Source organism: Lynx rufus, unplaced genomic scaffold (assembly GCF_022079265.1).
Source record: "Lynx rufus isolate CCGP_SWC_20201006 ecotype Redwood Valley unplaced genomic scaffold, mLynRuf1.p SCAF_2, whole genome shotgun sequence".
NCBI lineage: Eukaryota > Metazoa > Chordata > Mammalia > Carnivora > Felidae > Lynx > Lynx rufus.
The window spans coordinates 121,968,860-121,993,586 of NW_025814834.1; the positions used below are offsets into that span (position 1 = coordinate 121,968,860).

General features: G+C 36.9%; 1 protein-coding gene across 5 annotated transcripts in view; it reads right to left on the minus strand.

Annotated features, from left to right (window-relative positions):
* MAN1A2 (mannosidase alpha class 1A member 2) overlaps positions 1 to 24,727 on the minus strand; it is a 181,046-nt gene that overhangs the window by 105,156 nt on the left and 51,163 nt on the right. For 4 of the 5 annotated variants that reach the window (XM_047083549.1, XM_047083550.1, XM_047083551.1 and 1 more), the window contains exons 4-5: positions 18,246 to 18,364; positions 12,542 to 12,622 (exon numbers count right to left, since the gene is read on the minus strand). In XM_047083549.1, coding sequence (XP_046939505.1) covers positions 12,542 to 12,622; positions 18,246 to 18,364 — 200 coding nt within the window. Of the gene's footprint in view, positions 1 to 12,541; positions 12,623 to 18,245; positions 18,365 to 20,794; positions 20,838 to 24,727 lie in introns of those variants that run through there. The other variant, XM_047083554.1, reaches the window with a different exon arrangement.

Below are 24,727 nucleotides of genomic sequence, written 5' to 3' on the forward strand. Positions count from 1 at the left end.
TAATATCCCTTCTTCTTAATTTCTCTCTTTTTCTTAATTTCTCTCTTTGATTCATTTTATTTCATTCTGGATGAATTTTCATCATCACCATGAACAGAAACATCCTTAAGGGCTAGATAAGTGTTCCTTAGGACCAAGTGAAGGTTACTACAAAACTGTAGGTTAAGAGGTAGAAACATATTCACACACACACACACACACCTCTCACTCAAAATGAGCCTACAAACAGTATTTCCAAACTCATGATGAAATCCAAGATTTATGCCATTTACAAACTAACAAGTCAGCCTACCACATTTTCATGAATGTCTACAAAATCGTGAATATCTCTGACTACTGGGTCAGAGGCAGAGAACTGAATATTATTCACAGCAAAGTGTCAGCCAAAGATCTGAGTTTATCTACACTGGCTGTACCTGGCCCACCCTCAGCCCCACCTCAATCTCACAGGTATGATCCAAAGGGTCCCTGATGGATTCCTGCACACACAGTGGACTGTGCTGCAGGGGAAGAACACTGAGCTTGGAGAATGTCTTTTACAGTAAGTGAAAGCAAGCCTACTTGATGAGATTAATTCATGCCTGCAGGCATGGCCCTAATGACCTGGGTAAAGAGCAGTCAAGGCCTTGTATTTGTGGTCTTCCTGGCAAAAGTGTGCAGGGACGCTCCTTCCTACCCCCCCACATCAGCAGCAGTGCTGCCTTCCTATAGCAGTAGTGAATCCACTCTCTTCCAATGCTTGCAGAACCAGCTTCATCACCCTCAGTCCTCACTGGAGACAGCAGCGGGAGCACCGACCTGCCAGCACACTGTCATCAGAGGTCTGAATTTCAGCTCTGCTTAGCCCTTCCCCTTACGGTTTCTAAGATTTAGGAGTTAAAACCTCTTCCCCATATTCCCTCAGCCCTGGTTGCCCTCCTGTAGGAGCCACCTCCATGATACTTTAGAAAATTCTTTTTAATCTTGCACTTACCTAGGTAACTTTATGCCTAGTTAACAATTCTGTATATTAAATTCTCTCTGTTCAAATAACTGGCAGTTTCTGTCTCTTATTTGGACCCTGGCTGATACATACATAAATATTTTGTTATTACTATATTTGCTTATTTTAAAAACCAGGAAGATGAAAATTTCTAAAACTCATATACAGTTCCTGTATTCTGAACCAAATACTTTGATTCATTTCCATCCTTTAAGGACACACAACTGTTAAGTGGTTAGATTTTTATTCTGTCTTTTCCTGCTACTAACATAGTAACACAAGTACCTTTTCAATTTTTACAAAACTGTCTAATTTACTGTATCCTTTTCCTCTCCTCCCACTCACTCCTCATACTATTTCAACATGGCTTCTGCCCCCATCATTTCATTGAAATGGATCTTGCTAACAATTGGCTGTACATTTTAGCATCGATCGCTTAGTCATTATTGACCAGTTCCTCCTTAAAATACTTTCTTCCCTCGTGTTCAGACAGCCCACAATCTCCCTGCCTCCTTCACTGAGTCAGACTTCTCATACCTGACCTTTTCATACTGTGTTCCTCCAGGCTTGATTCCAGGTCCCCCTCTCTTCCTAGTCTAAATTGTCTCCCTGAGCAATTTCACATGTGCTTGCTTTCAATTATCAGCTACACAGCCACTGATTCCCAACTTTGTATTTCTCATCAAGACTTCTCCAATGAGCACCAGCCCCATTACATCTGCTTACTACCTATTTCCACTTAAACAGAGCAAACTCCCCTCACACTCGAAATACTTAAAATGAACTGATGATCTTCCTCTCCCAAATTAATGTTCTTAAAATGCTCAATTTCTAGTAACTGTCCCACCATTAGTCTAGTACCAAAACCCTGAAACCAACTCCTCCTCTGCCTCATCCCACCCACAACCCCCACCCCCACCCCCGCCCAATCCTTTGGAATTGCCTCCCAAATCCTTTGAAATCATTTAATCTCTCATCTCTGTAACCCATCGGAGTCCAAGAAGCCATTATTTCTTGCCCCCAAATACCACAATGGTTAATTAACTGGAGGGACAGAACTCACACACACACACACACACACACACACACACACACACACACGCACGGTAAGCTCTAACTATTGGTCTGTAACTTACTTTTGTCATTTAATACATCAAGCATATTTTTCCTAGATAAAATACATCAAACTTGCATACACAGTTGTATAGTATTCTATAATATTCTATAGTAAATATTCTATAGTAAGAGATGTATTAATTTATTCAACCATTCCCCTCTAGATGAATCAGGTCTGTTCAAACACTGGCTACTAAAAACACTACTGCAATAAAATATCCTGCTAAGTATTTCTTAAGCATCCACATTGTTACTTTTAGATAATATATCCCTAGAAGTGGGATCCCCTGTCAAAGAGAATTTTATATCTTAAATGTTTACTGGACACCACCAAATTATTTTCCAAAAAGTTTGGATCATTTATATTCCCTCCAAAAGCTTATCACACATTTGTTAAAATTTAAACCATACACTTGAGAAACTTAACAAAAGTCCATGGGGAAGGAAAGGGGAAAAAATAGTTACAAACAGAGATGGGGGGGGAGGCAAACCAACAAGAGATTCTTAAACACAGAGAACAAACTGAGGGTAGATGGGGGATGGGGAAGATGGGGAAGAGGGGAAAATGGATGATGGGCATTGAGGAGGGCACTTGTTGGGATGAGCACTGGGTGTTTATATGTAAGCCAATTTGACAATAAATTACATTTAAAAAAATTTAAACTATACCTTTAATTACATCCATACAATTAAAGTGAGTGCATTTCCTTATAGGTAAATGAGCTACTTAAAATAAATAAAATAATCTTTGAGCTGGTCCTTGAAGTTCTTTACCAGGCAGAGAATGTGGAAGGGTTAGAGTCCATCTTACACATAAAATTATGGTAGAGGTCTATAAACACATAGGAAATAAAACAATGTGGTCTAAACACGTAGTTTCATGTACGCAGAATTTTGAGCTTCTCCTCCGTGGCTCCTTCCTGCCCTGGATTTCACTCCTAGATTTCTAGCTCCTAGGGTAGCTAGCTCCAAACTCTGTCTTCTGATTTGACAAACCAATAACCATAATCATGACATCCACTACGATGGGTATTGGCATAACGTTAAACATGTAAGAATGTGTACAGATATGTAGATAAACTCACACCTTTAAGAGGAAAATGTTAGTGTATTTTAAAAAGGTTATCTGGGGCAGCAAAGCTTAGTGGAATGTTTTGCCCAATTACCAGCATGTCTATAGAGAAGGAAGAGGTCAAATTTTCCATGGAAATAGCAGCAATTCCTGGAGGAATATCAGGTTTTCCAAAAATAAAATGAGAATTAGTGCAGTAAAAACAGAGATGACTAATATTTAAACCAGGAAATATCTGGGTCAAAAAGGGCTATTCTATTTGCTTAGAAAGTCTCCCTGAGCTTATTCAGAAACGATCCTAAACTATAGGCAACAGAGTACATTTGTGTTTTAGTGAAGATAGATTTTGTTGTTGTTTACTTTCTTTTTATTATCTGTAAAACATGGATTAAACTCCACATAACCATTTCTCTATTCTATCTGACAGATTTCAGATGCAGTTATCCACATAAATTATGTTATTATCTTACTAAGGGAGGGATACCACTTTGATAACCATTAAAAAAATGAGAAGAGACAATCCTGTAAAAGAAATGTCATATATTAGAGGTTAACATCAAGTAAACATAATAAATCATCAAGATTTTTTTTAACTTGTGAATACTTAATATAAATAGCCTTGCTCTGAGAAATAAAATGATAAAGTTTCACATTTATTATATTAATAAATCAACAGGAGAGAGGAACACTTTGTCAGATGACATGTAACCCTTATTTGGTTCCCTGTACCAGAAAACAGAACGCATGTCAATGTTCTTTATTCTAGTTACAGACTACCTTAACATAAGAGATGCACTTTGCCAAGTTATAAATTAATTTTCTGGCTTATGTAAGATGTAGGAATTTCTTGTACATCCAGTATTACAGTAATGTCATATTCGAATTATTTTTCAATGTTTAATTCATTTTTAGCAGATCTGAAATTTACTATTGCTTTTCCAGAATAGTTATGAATCATAGTTTTCGACATAAAATGATCAAGAAGAGAAGTATAAAAAGGTCAGTAAAATTCCACTGTATGAAAAAGTCAGAAAAGTAAAACATGTTCTCTTTATATGTACCTGAGTAGACTATATCCTAAGAAATCGATTTATGATGTCTACCTCAAATAAGCAAAAGGACCCATTACCCCTTAGCAACACAGACTAGTTACCACTTGAGAGAAAGTCAAAGGAGGAAGAAAAGTAAAGCAGGATCTACTGAGTCAGGCACTATGTTAGGCACGGTCACACAACTGAATCCTCGCAACAACTCTCAGGTGAATGCTCTCACGTTTTCATAGATGAAAACAATTAAGTTACAGAGGTAAACAGCTTGCCAAATAGCACGAAAAGGAGGCAGAATAGGGACTCAAGCCTCTCATCTCCAAAGCTATGTGCTTCTCTCCACTTTGAAATGTTTATTCTGGAAGTCTGATGCATAAAAACAGCAAAAATGAAAATACTGGCAACATCATACACTTTTTCAGCATGTTATTACTGTTTTCCTATGACAGTAACAACCAAACTCTCAACATTTTGCTTCAACTTTCAGACTAGGAACCTAATGTGAAACGGCCAAGGCTGGCACTTCTCTTTCATAAGCTGCTCATAATTAATTTTGAATCATGTGCCTTTTGATACTAAAATGAATCAAGCTTGTCAGCTACACCCCAAAAACTCAGTACATGCTCAGGTAAGCATGGAAATATGGGAAAAAAAATGCTCTCCTTTCTCAAAGACATCTTATAATGTCTAATTTGGAAACAAATCTGAAACTGAAGGCATCAAAACAGTTCCATTTTCTTCCTCCTTTCATTATTTAATATTTCAATCCAGAAGCTCCTGAAGCCAGGGGTCTGTGCCCAAAAGGTATGTGTAGGGTGCACACAGCACTGTCCCGGAGAGGGGCTCAGACCAACGTGAGGAAAGGGAAGCCAGCCAAGCAAAGGGGAATAAAATCCTAGAGGGTCCGTGTGAGGAAGATGCACTGAACAAGGTGGCAGGCAGCCTGCTGAGGGCAGCAAAGTGATTTCATACAGCAGGACGAGGCAAGTGGGTTAATATATGAGGAATAATAGTAGGCAGGTTTCACACTATCAGAAAAGAGTGCGAAAGATGAAAAGGCAGAAAGCCAGAATAAACCTTATGGTGTTGCGCTGAAATTAGAGTTATTAGTGTGAATTCGTGGCTGCCAATATTTGGAGATCAAAACAGAAAAGAGTATGGACATAAACGTTAGTAAGCAGAGTAACAGCAGCCCACGCCTGGGGGAGGCAGGGCAGGGTCGACAGAGACCCCCTCTGAGGCGCAGGCCTACAGGAAATGCCTAAAGCTGAGGACAGAGCCAGAACATTAACAAAACTTGCCAACTGGGCCCACCCTAAATACAGGGTAATGTTAGAGGAATCTGAAGCTAGCGGTGCACTGTGGCTCATCTCAGCAACGAAAAATCAGAATCTGGTTCCATCCCAGTCTAAACTGACTGAACTCCCGACACTAACAGCACAGGCACGCTGCTCCAGGCATGAATACCATTAACCTCAGTCTCTACTGTCCCACACATGATGTTTGGCATTCAATCAAAAATTATGAAACACCTTACGAAGGCAAGAAAAAATAATCCACTTTATAGAGACAAAGCAAGTGACAAACCAAGCTTGGTGAGGTTAAAACAATCTGAGAATTTAAAGTGACTATGATTACCACGTTCAAAGACCTAGTTAGGGGATAAGGTAGCAAGCATGAAGACAAGGAGGACCTGTGACAGAGAAACAGAAATTATTAAGTCAAATGAAATACCAGAAATAATTTTTTAAATGTTTATTTATATTTGAGAGAGACAGCGTGAGTGAGGGAGGGGCAGAGAGAGATGGAGACAGAATCTGAAGCAGGCTATGTGCACAGCACCCGACAAGGGGCTTGAACCCACAAACCATTAGATCATGACCTGAGCCGAAGTCAGACGCTTAACCGACTGAGCCACCCAGGCGACCCTCTAGAAATATATATTTTTTTTAAATCAAAGTAACAGAGACGCAGAAAGCCTTCAATAGGCTCAAAAGTAGATTCAATGGAGCTGAGAAAAAAAGAAAAAAAATCAGTGTACTTGAAGATAGGTCTATAAAAATTACCCAAACTGGAACACAAGGAATAAAAAAGCAGTGGGTGGGGTAAAAAAGAATACCTATTTCAAGAGCTATGAGACAATCTCAAAGAGTCTGATGAATGTATAATTGGAACTTCAGAAGAGGCAGAAAAACATTTTAAAAGATAATGAATAAGATATCAGACCATACATCTAAGAAGCTCAGAGAACCTCAAGCAAGATACATAAGTCCTACTCGCCCCTCCAAAAAAAGAAAAGTAAAATCACTCAGATTCCTCATACACAATAAAATATGAACAGATTATCTTAAAGGCAGCCAAAGCGGGGGAAAAGACACATTACATATAGAGGAACAAAGAATTAAAGCAGACTTCTCATCACAAACTGTGCAAACTCTAAAAGCTAATGCAGTGACATCTTTAAAGTGTTGAAAGGAAAAATAGTCAATCCAAATTCTGTAACACAAAGAAAATGTCTTTCAAAACTGAAGAAATAGACTTCCCAACCAACAGAAACCGAGAGACTGCACAACCAGGAGATGTGCACTGTACAAAAAGTTAAACGAAGCCCTTCACACAAAAGGAATATATACCAGACAGAAAGCTGAACCTACAGAGAAATGAAGACCAACAAAAATGACTGAAAGATTAACAGGCATTTTTTTTTTTTTTTTTTTTAGGCAGAAAAAAACAAAAGGGGAATGAGGAACAGATGGGTCAAATGGGATACAACTAACAACGTTACAGATTTTAATGCAACTGTATCTGTAATTATATTGAATCTACATGGTCTAAACAGGCAAATTAAAACCAGACTGTCAAAGCTTTCTACAGGAAAACCAACTTTAAATATAAAAACATATAGGGTAAAAGATGTACGATGCACACATTACAAAAAATAAAGCCAGAGTGACTGTATCAGTATCAGAGGAACTAGACTTAAGAACAGAGAATGTGACCAAGGATAAAAAGAAAAATTTTTAAATAAACGGATCAACCAAAAAGACAGAACAATCATAAAATAGGTGTATACCGGGGCGCCTGGGTGGCGCAGTCGGTTAAACGTCCGACTTCAGCCAGGTCACGATCTCGCGGTCCGTGAGTTCGAGCCCCGCGTCAGGCTCTGGGCTGATGGCTCAGAGCCTGGAGCCTGTTTCCAATTCTGTGTCTCCCTCTCTCTCTGCCCCTCCCCCGTTCATGCTCTGTCTCTCTCTGTCCCAAAAATAAATAAACGTTGAAAAAAAAAATAAAAAAAAAAATAGGTGTATACCTAAGAATAAGCCTCCAAAATACATAAAGTAAAAACTGGTAGGACTGAAAGGAGAAACAGGCAAACCCATAATTATATTTGGAGGTTTCAAGACTCCTCACCTAGTATTTGACAGACCAAGTAGACACAAAATTAGTAAAATTACAGAAGATCTGAGCAGCACTATGAACTGCCTTGACTTCATTGATTTTTTTTTACCAGAACCACAACAGAATACACATTCTTTTCAAGTACACATTCTTTTTCAAGCAGGCCATATTCTGACCCATATTACCTGCCTACAAAAATTAACTAGAGAAACGGGAACCCTCTTGCACTGTTGGTAGGAATGCAAATTGGTGCAGCCACTCTGGAAAACAGTGGGGAGGTTCCTCAAAAACTTAAAAATAGACCTACCCTATGACCCAGCAATAGCACTGCTAGGAATTTACCCAAGGGATACAGGAGTACTGATGCATAGGGGCACTTGTACCCCAATGTTTATAGCAGCACTCTCAACAATAGCCAAATTATGGAAAGAGCCTAAATGTCCATCAACTGATGAATGGACAAAAAAATTGTCATTTATATACACAATGGAGTACTATATGGCAATGAGAAAGAGCGAAATATGGCCCTTTGTAGCAACGTGGATGGAACTGGAGAGTGTGATGCTAAGTGAAATAAGCCATACAGAGAAAGACAGATACCATACGTTTTCACTCTTATGTGGATCCTGAGAAATTTAACAGAAACCCATGGGGGAGTGGGGGAAGGAAAAAAAAAAAAAAGGGGGTTAGAGTGGAAGAGAGCCAAAGCATAAGAGACTCTTAAAAACTGAGAACAAACTGAGGGTTGATGGGGTGTGGGAGGGAGGGAGGGTGGGTGATGGGTATTGGGGAGGGCACCTTTTGGGATGAGCACTGGGTGTTGTATGGAAACCAATTTGACAATAAACTTCATATATTGAAAACAAACATAAAAAAAATTAAACTAGAAGTTAAGCTTCCAACTCTTGTTCTCAGCTCAGGTCTTGATCTCAGGGTCCTGAGTTCAAGCCCTGTGTTGGGCATTGCACTAGGAGTGAAGCTTACTTAAAATAAACAAACAAAAACAACAAACAAAATAATTGGAACTAGAAACGATTGAAAGATATATGGAAACCCTGAAATATTTGAAAAATTTTAAATATACTTCTAAATAACTCCAGAATCAAAGGGAAGGAAAATCAGAAAATATTTTGAATTAAAGGAAAATGAAAATATATCAAAATTCAGAGGATGCAGCTAAAGAAGGGCTGAGAAGCAAATTTATGGCGAAATTAGAAAATATTTTGAATTAAAGGAAAATGAAAATATATCAAAATTCAGAGGATGCAGCTAAAGAAGGGCTGAGAAGTGAATTTACGGCATTGCTGTTATTTATTTATTTATTTATTTATTTATTCTTTTTGAGAGAGACAGAGCGTGAGCAGGGGAGGGGCAGAGAGAGAGAGGGAGACACACAATCTGAAGCAGTTCCAGACTCTGAGCTGTCAGCACAGAGCCTGACACAGGGCTCAAACTCACAAACTGTGAGATCATAACCTTAGCCGAAGTTGGATGCTTAACCGACTTAGCCACCCAGGCGCCCCTTATATTTTTTTAAAAAAAGAAAGAAAGGTGTCATATTAATGATCTAAGCTCCAAATCTAAAAAACTGGAAGAAAAAAAGGGAGCAAATAAACCTCAAAGCAAGCAGAAGGAAGTAAACAAGAATGAAAGCAGGTATAAAATTGCATGAAATAGAGAAAAATCAGTAAAACCAAGTTCTTTGAAAAGATCAATAATATTAATACACCTATCTAGACTGACAAAAAGAGGTGAAACAGGAGACACTACTAGCGATCCCACAGATAGGAAAAGGATAATAAGGGAATATTACAAATAACTTTATGTCTACTATCTACACAACTGAGAGGAAACAGGCAAATTCCCTGAAATACACAAACTACAAAAACTACTCAAGAAGAAATAACCTGAACAGTACTATATCTACCAAAGAAATAGAATAGTTTTAAAACTTAAGTGAAAAAACAAAAACAAAAAACTCCAACCGCATGGCTTCAGAAGGGTATTTATTTTCCCAAACAAGTAAAGGAGAAATAATGTCAACTATACACTAACTTCTCCAGAAGAAGAAGAAAAGAGGAAACACTTCCCAACTCATATTAGGAAGTCAGCATTACTCTTATATAACACACACACACACACACACACACACACACACACAAAGACATTAAAACTACATATAGATAAATATCCCACATGAATATAAGTGGAAAAAATTCTCAACAATGTTTCAAATTAATTCTGGCAGTATATAAAAAGATAATACACCATGACCATTTTGGGGTTTCTTCCCAAAAGTGCAAGCTTGGTTTGACATTCAAAAATCAACCAATATCAACAGATAAAAGAAAAATCATATGTGTATAATCATCTTATTAAATACCACAAAAACATTTGACAACGTTCAACATCCATTCACACACACACACACACACACAAAATCTTAGCAAACTAGGAATGGAAAAGATCTTCTTCAAGGTGATAAAGGGTATCTACCAAAAACCTATGACTAACATTTATGCTTAATGGTGAAAGACTAAATGTTCTTCCTGTAAGATCAGGAAATTGATAAGGATGTAAAGCAAGACAAAGAAAGAAAAGAACTACACAAATGAAATTGTTCCCTATACAGAGAAATAAAACTATTCACTGATGACATGATCGTTTACAAAAAAAATTCCCAATCTATTAAAATCTATTTAAAAGCAACTAGAGGGGCGCCTGGGTGGCGCAGTCGGTTAAGCGGCCGACTTCAGCCAGGTCACGATCTCGCGGTCCGTGAGTTCGAGCCCCGCGTCAGGCTCTGGGCTGATGGCTCAGAGCCTGGAGCCTGTTTCCAATTCTGTGTCTCCCTCTCTCTCTGCCCCTCCCCCGTTCATGCTCTGTCTCTCTCTGTCCCAAAAATAAATAAACGTTGAAAAAAATTTTAAAAGCAACTAGAATTAGTGAATTTAAGAAAATCTCAGGGTACAAAGGTCAATATAAAAATCAACTGTATACTGCACAACATGAATGTTGTTCTTAATGCCACAGAATCATATACTTAAAAATGGTAAATGGAGGGGGCGCCTGGGTGGCTCAGTCGGTTAAGCGTCGACTTCAGCTCAGGTCACGATCTCGCAGTCCGTGAGTTCGAGCCCCACGTCGGGCTCTGGGCTGATGGCTCAGAGCCTGGAGCCTGCTTCCGATTCTGTGTCTCCCTCTCTCTCTGCCCCTCCCCCATTCATGCTCTGTCTCTCTCTGTCTCAAAAATAAATAAACGTTAAAAAAAATTTATAAAAAAATGGTAAATGGAAACTTCTGTTATGTATATTTTACAGTATTTTTAAAAATGATAAGCATCAGGAAGTTATCTAGTGATAAACAAAATGTCCTACATCAGCTGAAAATTTAAATCTTTATTAAAACTTACTTTCAAATCAATTGTATTTATATCCACCAGCAATAAACAACTGGAAATTGAAATAAAAAATACAGTACAACTTAGAACCAAAAAGCATAAAATATGTATAAATCTATCAAAATATGTAAAATATCTACATGCTAAAAACTAGAAACACCAAGGAAGAAAATGAAAGGAGGATACATCATGTTCGTGGCTTGGAAGATTCCATATTTGTTAAGATATCAATTTTCCCTAAATTCATGTATAGATTCAAAGTAACCTCCATCAAAATCCCAGTAGAATATTTTGTAGAAATCAGCAACTGATTCTGAAGTTTATATAGAAAATAAAGTACCTGGAATAGCCACGACAATTCTGAAAAGGAACAAAGTTGGAAGACTCACACAACCCGATTTCAAGACTTCCATAATGACGAACACAGTGTAGTTCACACAGTGTAGCAAAAGGACAAACACATGCAAAGCAACAGCACACAGTCTAGAAGTCGACTCACACATATATGGTTAATGGATTTCAAGAGGAGAACAAAGTCAATTAAATAAAGGAGAGTCTTTTCAACAAATGTTGCTAGAATTTTTGGATATCCAGAAGGAAAAAAAGAAAGCTCAACCTATACCTCACAGCATGTATAGAAATCAACTCAAAATGAATTATAGGTTTAAAAGTTAACAGTAAAACCATAATACTATTAGAAGAAAACATGAGAAAATCTTCCTGACCTTGATTAGGCAAATATTTCTTAAACACCAACAACAAAGAAATCCATCTTTAACAACATATACAACAAAAGATGAATTTTCTTAAATTTACAGAGAGCTCTTACAATCATTTAGATCAACAAACCAATTAAATATGTAAGTTTCTCAGGAAATGAAGCAGAAATGACTTATAAGCTCTTCCTTTAGGTTCTCTTTCACCTACTCTCCAAACCCCATCCTTTAACCCACACCCGAGTAGTAGCAAAAAGGAATTTCCCACACCCACTTTCCCATCACAGCAGGTCACAAGTCTATGTGTATCACATACACCAAGACTTCTGGAAAGGAGAATTCAGAGTTGTTCCTGTGTTGTTTTTTCAAATTTACAGCAAAAACTTGCATTCAATTTCCAATCAGGCAGTTTTAATAATTAATTTTTGGTCTTAGGAGGATCCATATTCATGCAACCTGATTCATTCCTTAATTCTGATCTTATTAACTGCCCCCCTGCTCCTTGTTTCGACCGTGTGATTAATTGCGGTGGCAAAATCCTGGAGAAGGATTGCTCCTGCAAAGGAGAAGGGGTATATACAGAGATAGGACCTGTGATTTTACTTGTTTTACTGAGATTCTCAAAATGGCAAAATCATTCTTCCCAAGGCCAGTTCCACCTAAAGCAGCCAGCTCTCTCAGCAAACCTTTACATGTGCTCAATATTAGTCAATTAAGCAAAACAATATGCTGTTAGGGGAATCTTTCATTATTTTATTAAAGTCCATTCAGAGCCCTTCCTCCAAACAATGTATTACTTGAGTGGCTCACCTCTTCTCCCGAAAGGTAATACGCTGCAAGCAGGCCTCCAATAAATCGAATGTTGACTTCAAACACAGACACCTCTGAATTCTGTGAAAACATATTGAAAATATTCACATACACATTAAAGCTTTATAGTTTCCAAATATTTTCAATTCTTCATAAGTTTCTCACAAACACCCTGTGGAGGATGGTTTTTTCTGCTTTCCACATCTTCATTTCTCACGCAACTGCAATCTCACCTCCCGTTTATTAATGTTACTGAAACTCCCCTATTATTATTAATGTTACTGAAACTCCCCTCCCCATGGAGGGGAAGCCACCTCCCCACCATGGCTTCCTATTGGCTGAAACCATTTGTGTGTACCTTACATAGCACTGTGAAATTATCAAGATATTTGATGCTCTTGACTAGTCTCTCCTCAAGAGAGCCTCCACTTCTTGAATTCTGGAATAGCGGTCTGTCTACTGATCCCTTTCTCTCCATTACAGCATACTGCCCATTTTTACTTATATTTCTCATGAATTTTAAGTATTTTTTCCTAGTATGTATAAAAATTTGATAAATGTTAACAGAGGCACCAAAAAATGATAGGATGATGGATTATTCAATTAATAATGTTGAAAAACTGGCTCCTAGGTTAGAAATTTGGATACTCATTTCAGATACATCTCTCTCTCTCTCAAAACGATATCCAAATAATTTAGAAATAAATGTAGAAAAAATTACAATAAAAAAGTAGAAGAAAATGTGACAACACGAATTTCCTTGACAAAGCAGGTACTTTGTAAGCATAAAATCAACTGTGTTGATACCAAACACAAAGACCTGAATTTCCCCAGAATGACAATTACCTAGAAGAAAAAATTATGAACAAAATTCAAAGGCAAACAAAAAACAGAAGGAAATTTGGCACAAATATAGCAGTATTAATAACCTTACCATATAAAGTCTACATGTTTGTATTTAGATACAGACATAGGTAAGAAAAATTCTAATTACATGGAAAGAAAAGTAGAAGTGGCAGAGAACATGAGCAAAGAAGTCACACAATACACACAACTGACTAATATAAAGGTAACGTTCATGGGGCGCCTGAGTGGCTCAGTCAACTGTCTGCCTTCTAATTTTGGCTCAGGTCATGATCTCACAGTTCGTGGGTTCAAGCCCCGCGTTGGGCTCTGTGCTGACAGGGCGGAGCCTGCTTGGGATTTTCTCTCTCCCTCTCTCTCTGCTCCTCCACTGCTTGTGTGTATGCATGTGCGCTCTCTCTTTCTCTCTCTCTCCCTAAATAAATAATAAAGATAACGTTCATAACTAATTTTTAATAAACATTAAAAGAAAATATATATTATCCCCTAAGGCCTTTCCAACATTTATAGGTAGAACACATAATTTGCTAACACAAGTATATATCTCCAAAATAGAATTTTCACAATGGAATTTTTTAGTAACATTTATCTCCTCCCACCCCATCCATAAAAGCAAAATGCTTTACATTACTTCATATATTCCCACTACACAGCATACTGCAGGGCACAGAGCGACAGTCACTAAATACAGAGAAGCAGCAAAAGAGGGAGAGGGGGCAGGCCTCTATAACTCACCAAAACAATAACCTTCTTAAACAGTTTCCCTGGTTTCAGCCTTACCTTCCTCCTTATAATCTATTTATTCAGCACCCTGCAGGCAGAGTGAACCTCTTACATTTTAAGTCAGGTCAGGTTACTGTTGTGTACAAACTCTTACAATAACTTCTGGTTACACTCAAAGTAAAATAACTGGTAAGACCCAACATAATCAGATTCTCCACTACCTGTCTGACATCATCTCCTTTCAACATCTCTTGACTTTTATTACCAAATGGTTCTACTGGCTGTTCAAGAATTACCAAACTCAGTCTTTATGCTTTACTTACAGGTCTCCAAACAGGAAGTTTTTCTAACCACACAATATAAAATAATAAAGTACATCTTCATCACTAATATCTCTTAGCCTCCATTATTTCCCCAATTAACACTTATCAACATCTAATTACATATAATTCTATATTTGTAAAATTCAGACCTTCCTTCACAAGAGACACAGAAGAGAAGTTCTAGAGGGAGAGAAGGGAGAGAATGGAAGACAGGCATTATTCAAAGGAGTAATGATTGCAAATCTTCCAGAAGTGATAAAAACCTAAGTCTTCAGACTGAGGGAACATTACAAGTCCTTTAAAGAATAATCCACACATGGACACATGGTAATGCAATTATAGAATGCAGAAAAATAGAAAAATGAAAACAAGGGGAAAAAGACAGATTATTTGTGAAATATTAGATTGACAGCATAGTTTTCAATAGTATGACAGAAACAGGAAGACAATGGAATTGTACCCTTCAAAGGTTAAGAGAAAATAATCAACCTCCACACAACTATATTCTACACTCAACTATAGTATCTATTATGAGAGAGCCTTATTTCCAAATGGCTTCCATTGGGTCTCTCCTCAGAAATGTCACCAAGGAGTCCCTCTCACTAGCTATCCCATGTAAATAGCAACCCCACACCACCACTTACTCCAATCCTACTTGCTCCCCTTTATTGTTCTCCACAGCACTTATCACCAACTGATAATATTAAACAGGACCTGAATATTTATTTACTGGTTTTCTCCCAAAACTAGAGTACAAACTCAAGAAGAAGTTTTGCTCATTACTACATTCACATAAGCCAGAAGAGCACCTGTCACAGAGGAGGCATTTAATGAATGAATTATTTATTTATTCCTTCATTTGTCAGTCATCCATCCATTCATTCCTTAATTTGGAAGTTTCAAATACGAGTTGGAACCAGCTAGACAATGATTACACATAAGACAAGAGGGAGATGAGCTAAATTAAAGCATTCTAAGATCCTTATGGTCTTCAGAAGGAGGATGAAGAAACCAGTTCATTTTAAACTGTGAGAAGTATGCACATGAAATTTTAAGGATAACCCCAAAATGAGTGGAAATGACAAGTAAAATGTCAAAGTAGTAGAGGGAAAAAGAGCCAAGAAGTAATTTAATCCAAAAGAAGGAAAACAGAAAATAAAAACAATGAAAAGTACAATAATAACACAGGTTGAAAAACACAGATGAAGACCCAACTCCAAATACACATTATCACAATAAATGTAAATATTCCAAACTTGACAGTTAAAAGACTCCAAGACTGGATAAAAATAACAAAATTCAAATACATACTATATGTAAAATATGTAGCTAAACCACAGGACACAGAAAGGTTAAAAGTACAGGGATGGCAAATGACTGCGCTAATTATTAAGCTCTTTCTCCTCAGTTTCAAATTTATCCTTCTATACTCTACTTTGGTATCCTGGAATTGGAACTGTGTGAACATATGTCTCGTTAGCCAGCTGGCTCCATTATGGGCCATGCCAACAGGAAGTTTTACAAAGATAACGTACGGCTGGAAGAAGGAGAAAGGACTTATTCCTTCCAATTTACCTCCGGTTTTGGACAGTGTCAAATGAGTCATGGTTCTTCACCCTGGCAGTGGCTGTTGGTTCCAGGTTACAGTTTCCCTGCCACACACACTTTCTTTAAACCAGCCTCCCTGTGGCCCTTAGAAATACCAAGCACTAGGTAGGTACCATCTCCTTAGAGGTCCGAGTCCCAGCTCTAAAAAAAAGCCCTCTTAAGAGCTCCTAAAGTACCAGAAACAGAGTTCCAAATTACTCAAGTTTAATAGTCCCAACTTCTTCCCACTGTTCTCAGAGTCCCAGGGAGGTAGGTGTTTACTATAGCTACTATCTCTTGTGATACCAGAATGTTCTCTTTGCCTTTTCAGTTTCCCATTACTTGGTTAACAACTGGAAACATTAAATCCTCTAATTAAAATAAATGGCACAGTTCTGGCTCCTGACTGAGCCAACTGACACAATGATATACCAGCATATTATTAGGCCTTACAAAGCTGCCATGTTAGGGGACAGGAGTATTTGAGACCGTACAGATGCCAATTCTCTCCAAATTAATCTGTTAATTGAATGCAAGACTCATCAAAATGTCAACAGCACCCCAGAGCTTACAGGAACAAAGAGCAGAGAACTGCTAAGATAATTTCCTGGTAGAACAAGATCAGATATCAAACTTCCTATAAAAATATCATAGTTAAGACAGTTAAGTATTGATGTCATAAGCATAAAGAAAAAAGCCAAAAGAAAAGAATAGGCCCCTGTGACCCGTGTGGCCATGTATAAACAGCAGGGAAAGGAATGGTGCTAGAATAAACTGCTGCCTGTCCAGCTCACCCTACATACGAAATCAATTTTATGTGGATTAAAGACCTAAATGCAAAAGCCCAACTTTAAAAAATTTAGAATGAAACACAAGAATTTATCCTCATGACCTTGGAGTAGGGATTTCTTAAACAAGAAGCACATCCTATAAGGACTACATGGCCAAACAGAGAGAGAAAAAAAAAAAAGACTAAATTTTTCAGCCTCCTTTTGCATCAAGGTTGGGCTGTATGTGTCAGATCTACTCAACAGCATACAAGCAAAATCAGGGTAACCCACTCCTGGAAGGTGTTCTCACAGGAGAGTCATGGATCCTTCCTCTTTTCTACAACTGGAAGGTTGACCCACCTTATCAAGAAGCCGTCTTGTACCACGAGGTTGAAGCTACACACTGAGAAAGCAACAAGACAAAGGATCTTAGATCCCTGAGGATCAAGGATCTATCCAAGCCACCCCTAAGCTGCTGGTCTCTGTGCCTAATTTTCATGAAAGAGAAACACATATCTATATTTAAGCTCTTTTATATTAGATTTTCTGCCACTCACGAACTTAAACCCAAGTGGTAACTGATATATGTCCAAAATGCTAGAATCATATAAAAGAAAGTAATCCAGATTTGTGTGGTTAGCATCAGGAAAGCATGACAGAAGAAATAATTATGGATTTAAATCACAATTTGAATGACAAATTGGGTCTGCCAAAGGAAAAAAAAAAACAAAAACAACACAGTAAAAGAGTGACTTCTGACTATAGTCAAAAAGAAGAACAATCACACATGTCATGAAAGGTGATAATGAGTAAAACAAAACAACCCATACACCTTGTGGGTGAATACTGGTAATAATGAAAACAATTGCTACCATCTACAGAGTACTTAACGTGTATCTGATTATCTCAAATAATCCTTACAATACTGCATTGCGATAGCAATTTTATGACACATTCAGAAAGAATAAGGAATGTTCCCAAGTCACACGGCTAGCATGTAGCCGTGCTGGTCTTCAAACTTCAGCCGCATCACTTATCAACTATGCAAAATGCTGGAAGCATGGGCATAGGCCTAGTTATGAAGGCTCATTAAACCTGCACTGAATTATTGAATCTTTTAAAAATAACAAAATGCTTACTTGTTTATAAAGGAGTTTATGCATTCCTGGTATTTCTAGTTCAATGTGGGTTTTTTTTTTTTGTAACTACTGCTTAACACACTGAACACACTGCCTCAAATGATAACATCAAGAAAAGTGAAAGGAAGATGAGAAAGGGTATGTATTTTATGTAAAAGTTAAATAACCACTCTAATCCCAAAGGAGGACAGGGAATTTATGATTTCCTTAAACTGCTAGTAAAATGCTCAAAACTACTATGTTTATTAGACACGGTCTTTGCAGAGTTGATCAAAGAAGTCATCAACTGTATACTCACCACACTGAAATCAAGGTTGTGTTCAATCCATTTTTGCCCATCTCGGAATTCATCATGAAGTCCCATGATATAAAGGGTATCCAAAGCATCTACTATGGTAGCACCCATTTGTGAACTTCCTATATTTGGGGTGGGGGGGAAAACTGTCATTAAAAACACGCCCTTCATACAAGGTCTGTTTTAATTTTTTAATATGTAAAAATCAAAGTAGAAATATAAGGACCAAAAAGAATACCCAACATGGTTCACTTTTCCTTAAGAATAAATAATACACACTGTTTAATAGCTATTCCTAAAGATGGCAGGTTGACAACTAATAGGAAGGTAAAGGAAACTAAAATTACAGTTCTCCTTCATTTTCTTCCTGGTCACAGTATGAGATCTCTATCTACTTAACAGAGATAAGTTTTTTTTAAAAAAAGGATTAACTCAGGAAATGGGGAGGATGGTTCAAGATGATAAGCTAAGTCATAAGAACCACGTTCTTCTGGTACAAATTCACAGAAGGAGCAAAAAAAATACTTAGAAATAATAAAAGCACAATAAGACTAATAGACCACAGTAAAACAGAAACTATAACAATCCTTAACAATGAAAAAGCAGGTTAATCATATTGAAAAAGAAGGTATTAAACAAAATGTAAGTAGAAAAAATTAAAATAGTAAGATCTACCTATCTTCAAGAGAGAGAGAAACCTGATGTTAAAGGAAAACAATTCAGGGAGGAACAAATTCAACAAAACTAGCTGATATCAAAACTAGACACTGTAAACATATGACAAGAAAATAGGTCACTCTTAGTAACAAATAAAACTCCAAAAATCCTGAATACAATCTAAAACAAATCTAATAGCACAGTAAAAAAAATATAAGTAACAGCAGATGAGTCCTCCTCAATTACTTCTATCTTCTGAGAACGAAAATCATCCACACTCGTTATTATCTACATTAAAACGGCTTCATTATTATACTGTCTTCATCAACATGAGTTTACTGTTATCCTTGCCAGAAAGATAAAAGGATAAAAGTTGCAACATTATTTTACTGTTCATTCCAGGAACTTTCTGAAAGACCTGTCAACTCTTCAACATAAAGTACCAAATGATGGCTTATACCCCCAAACTCCTTACCTCCAATTCTCTGCTTATCAATCCAAAACTATTATATTATGGTCCTTACCTAATCATAACCAAGTACCAACCCCTACCCCAACTGAAGGGCCCATCTTAACCCAGACTTAAAATCTCAATAAGTATCTCAACTTTGTCCTCTGACAGGTTACTAAGGCTCTGGTTAGGTAGTGATCTACATTCCACAGTTAGCATTAAACTCGGCTGTGTCTTATCGACAAGTTATCTTAATGGTATTTTAGGATTCAGCATTTGTCATTACTTCGTTATTATTCTTTCTTTCCCTCTTTCATTCCTTTTACCAGTGGGTAAACAGCGTTTTCTCCTGATGCTTTAAAGTTATAAAAATTTGTCCTTATAATGTCCTTAACTGACACCACATCTTCTTCATGTGATTCTAATAATTTCTTCAACTTATCAGGAAGTATTATTTTTCCACTAACAAGACAAGTATTCCACCACACTCTGGTAAGTTCCTAGGTCTTCTCCCCATTTAGCTCTCTTTATGTTGACATTAACTAGAATTTTTGTTCTGGGTTATTACATACTTTCCTTTTACTTTTCTTTGTTCCTCAGCTTTTTATTAGGATAACAAATATTTTATCAACTCTTCAACATAAAGTACCAAATGATGGCTTATACCCCCAAACTCCTTACCTCCAATTCTCTGCTTAAGTACGTATCTCTTTATATTAGTATTTCATCCAAAATATTTATCATGCTTATTTTAAATCCTTAAGAGTACCTATTTTTGTTATTTCAATTTTTATAGAGAGTTATGCTTCAGTTCTCTAGTTATTTATGGAGTCCTGGAAGTGCACATTCCTCTAAGGTGCTGACTACTCTGGAAAACAAAGTCCAGACCCACCTGTTCTGTACCAATTCTGGCTAGTTCCACAAGAAGAGGTTTGTGCCATGGGCTAAACAGACCAAGGAAAAGAAAGGCAAAATTGGGAGTTCCTGGCTATTACTACCTAGGATTATTTACCTAGACAACTCAAGATTTCAACTGGAAAAAGTTTTTAAAAATCTAAAACTACCCTTGGGTCAAAGAAGAAGTGAAACACAACATTGTAAAACATATAAAACATTAATAAATTTTATTGTGAGAACATAGGATTCAAATAATGAAGCTGTTAGAAAAACTCATAACTTGAAAATTTTATAGTATTTAATAAGAACAAATGAAAATAATTGAATTCACAACATTCTAAGGAAGAAAAAGAATGATAAACTTGAGCAAAAAGTAAAAGAATCAGAAAAGGCAAAAATTAACGAATTAGAAACAAAGAAAACTGTCAAAAATATAAAACTCAAAAGATAGTTTTATTAAAAGAACTATACAATGACTCTATCACTAAACAAATTCTAAAAAGTAGTCAGGGAATACAAAAGTACAAAATAAAACTGGATTGGGCACCTAGGATGACTTCGGCTCAGGTCATGATCACACGATTCATGAGTTCGAGCCCCACGTCGGGATCTGTGCTGACAGCTCAGAGCCTGGAACCTGCTTCAGATCCTGTATCTCCCTTTCTCTGCTCCTCCCCCACTTGTGCGCTCGCTCGCTCTCTCTCTCTCTCAAAAATAAACATTAAAAAAAAAAACTGCATCAACACACAGATACTGAGGAAATTAAGTATAAAAAGGCCACTTTAGTTATATTGTACCAATAAATTTGAAAAAAAATGAGTGAAACTGATGATTTTCTAAGAATATATGCATTATGTTTAATATAAATAGTAATGTATACTATATAAAAATATATGTTTTATATATAATTCTGACTTATGAAATAAACATAAAATCCAAACAAGCAAAACAGACCAAGAAACAGAGGAAACTGTGAAGTTCTCAAAGAGCTACCCACTAGAAAAGTATCATACTCTGGAAGTTCCATAGAATAGATTCTACCCTAATTTTAAGGATAGCAACTCCTACATAAACTTTCATAGAACAAAGGAAAAGAGAGTTTAAATTCAATTTATGGATTCTGCATACCACGGATGCAAAAATCTCAGTAAGAAAAATAAAACTACTATCTGATCTCATTTGTGAGCATCATGGACATATTTGGGAGTAAAACTGCCAAGCTGTATGGTAATTGACATTGAACTCTACAGGACAGTGTGCAAGAGCTCTCCAGAGCTACCACTTTATACACACAGCAACAATGGATGAGAGTTCTAGTTGTTCCACCCTCCTTGTCAGTATTCGGTATTGCTGGTCTTTGTAATTTTACGCGTTCTAATATGAATGTATAGGATGTTATGTTGTGGTCTCAATTTTAATTTCTCTGACAACTGATGTGCTTACTGACTATGCATAAACTTTCTTTGGCATGTAATTATTTATATATTCTAAATACATCCACGTGTGGGGCGCCTGGGTGGCGCAGTCGGTTGGGCGTCCGACTTCAGCCAGGTCACGATCTCGCGGTCCGTGAGTTCGAGCCCCGCGTCAGGCTCTGGGCTGATGGCTCAGAGCCTGGAGCCTGTTTCCGATTCTGTGTCTCCCTCTCTCTCTGCCCCTCCCCCGTTCATGCTCTGTCTCTCTCTGTCCCAAAAATAAATAAACGTTGAAAAAAAAAAATTTAAAAAATAAATAAATAAATAAATAAATAAATACATCCACGTGTGTTTGTGTGTGTGTCACAAACACATTCTCCAAGTTTTGGGGCTTACTTACCTTTTTATTAATGTCTTTCAGAGAGCAGAAATTTTTATGAAGTCCAATTTATCCATTTTTCTCCTTTTGTGGCTTATGCTTTTTGTATTCTAAAGCCTCTTTTCTTACCTCAAAGTCACAAAGATTTTCTCCAATGCTTTCTACTGAAAGTTTTATACTTTTTGCTTTTATGCTTAGATCTATGATCCATTTCAAGTTAATTTTTATGTACAATGAAGAATCAAGGTTTGTTATTTTTCTATATGAATATGTAGCTGATCCAGCATGATTTATTGGAAAGGCTATCCTGTTTAGTCACGGACTTACCTAAGCAACTTTACTGAAAATTAATTAACCACATATAATGTACATGCACTCCGAGTTCTGTTCTTTGCCACTGATCTCTGTGTCTGTCCTTACACTAAAACCATACTGCCTTCATTACTGCAGCTTTACAGTAAATCTTAAAATAAGGTAATATAAATCCTTCAACTTTGTTCTTCCTTTTAAAAAATTATTCTTACTATTGCCCAAGCTTTGCATTTTTATACAGATTTTTAGAGTCAGACTATCAATTTACACAAAAAGTCATTTTGATTGGCCCACCTCAACAATACTGAGTATTCCAATTCATAAACATGGCATCTCTGTCCTTTCAAACTTCTCTCAATAATCACAGTTTTAAGTGTGTGAATTTTACACATATTTTGTTAAATTCACCTACGTGCAGTTCATATTTTTTGATGCTACTACAAATGACATTATTTTTAAACTGCATTTTGACTATTTACCAGTATGCAGAAATATAATCTATGGGGGCGCCTGGGTGTCTCAGCTGGTTAAGCATCCAGATCTTGATTTTGGCTCAGGTCATGATCTTGCAGTTCACGAGTTTGAACCCCACAGCAGGCTCTGAGCCTGCTTGGGATTCTCTCTCACCCTCTCTCTCTCTGCCCCTACCCCACTCGCACAGTCCCTCTCTCAAAATAAATAAACTTGGGGCGCCTGGGTGGCGCAGTCGGTTAAGCGGCCGACTTCAGCCAGGTCACGATCTCGCGGTCCGGGAGTTCGAGCCCCGCGTCAGGCTCTGGGCTGATGGCTCAGAGCCTGGAGCCTGATTCCGATTCTGTGTCTCCCTCTCTCTCTGCCCCTCCCCCGTTCATGCTCTGTCTCTCTCTGTCCCAAAAATAAATAAACGTTGAAAAAAAATTTTTTTTAAATAAATAAATAAATAAACTTAAAAAAATTTTTTTAATATAATTTATTTTGTATATTAAACTTGTATCCTATGACCTTACTAAATTGTATTCAACCTAGGACTTTATTGTTGTTTTTTAGTAGATTTCTTAAGACTTTCTGCATGAATAATCACGTTGACTACAAGTAAAGACAGTATTACTTCTTCATTTCCAAACTTTATACTTTTGTCTTTTCCTTGCTTTAATGTACTGGTTAGGAGCTCATCTACAAAGTTACACAAAGTGAGAGAGCAGACATCCTTGCCTAATTCATAATCTTAGGGGAAAATATCTAGTCTTTCAACACGAGGCATATGGCAAATTTTTTCCATTTGTTTCATCTTGGGGTGTGTGTTTTAATGTCTTTAATCAGGTTGAAGAAATTCCCTTCTAACCAAGTCTGCTAAGAGTTTTTATAATGGATTGATCCTGAGTGTTGTTAAATGCTTTTTCTGCATCTACTGAAATGATCATATGGTTCTTCTCTTTTATTCCCTTAATATTTTCAATTACATCGACTAACTTCTAGATATTAAACCGACCATGTAATAATCATGAGTTACTATTCATTTTACATTTGCTGAATTAGATTTACTAATACATGGTTAAAGATTTTTGTGTCTATATCCATGAGGGGCATAGGTCTACAGTTTCCTTTGCTTGTAATATCAGTGTCTGGTTATGGTATTAAGGCTTTTGTGGTGCTACCAAGGAGATATAACAATCCTAAAGGTGTAAACACTTAACAAGAATATATGAATATCAGAAATGTATGAAGCAAAAACTGACAAAACTGAATGAGGTTAGGAGACAAATCCAAAATTACAGTTGAAGACTTCAACACCCTTCTCTCAGTGAGTAATAGAACTACTAGACAGAAATTTAGCAAGCACAGAGGAAGTATGAACAACTCCATTAACCAATGGCATCTAACTAACATCAAGAGAACATTCTACTCAGTAACAGCAGACTACACTTGTATATATTCTTTTCAAGCACAAATGGAACATTCACTAAGACAGACTATATTTTGGATCATAAAGTAAATCTTCACCAATTTAAAAGAACTGAAATACAGTGTTCTCTGATCATAAAGGAATTAAACTAAAATTCAGTGACAGAAAGATAAAAGGAAAATCTCGGAACATTTGAAAATTAAACAACTTACTCAAGGGAAACTTTTCTTCCCCAAGCTGAAAAATACATGGCTTTTCCCATGAGCTTCTATTTTTTTAATTAAGTTTTTGTTTAAAAATTCCAGTTAGCTAACATACAGTGCGATATTAGTTTCAGGTGTAGAATTTAGTGATTCAATACTTACACAGGACACCCAGTGCTCATCACAATGAGTGCCCTCCATAATCTCCATCACCTATTTCACCCATCCCTGTACCCCCAACCCTCAGATAGCCATCAGTTTGCTCTCTATGGTTAAAAGAATCTGTTTC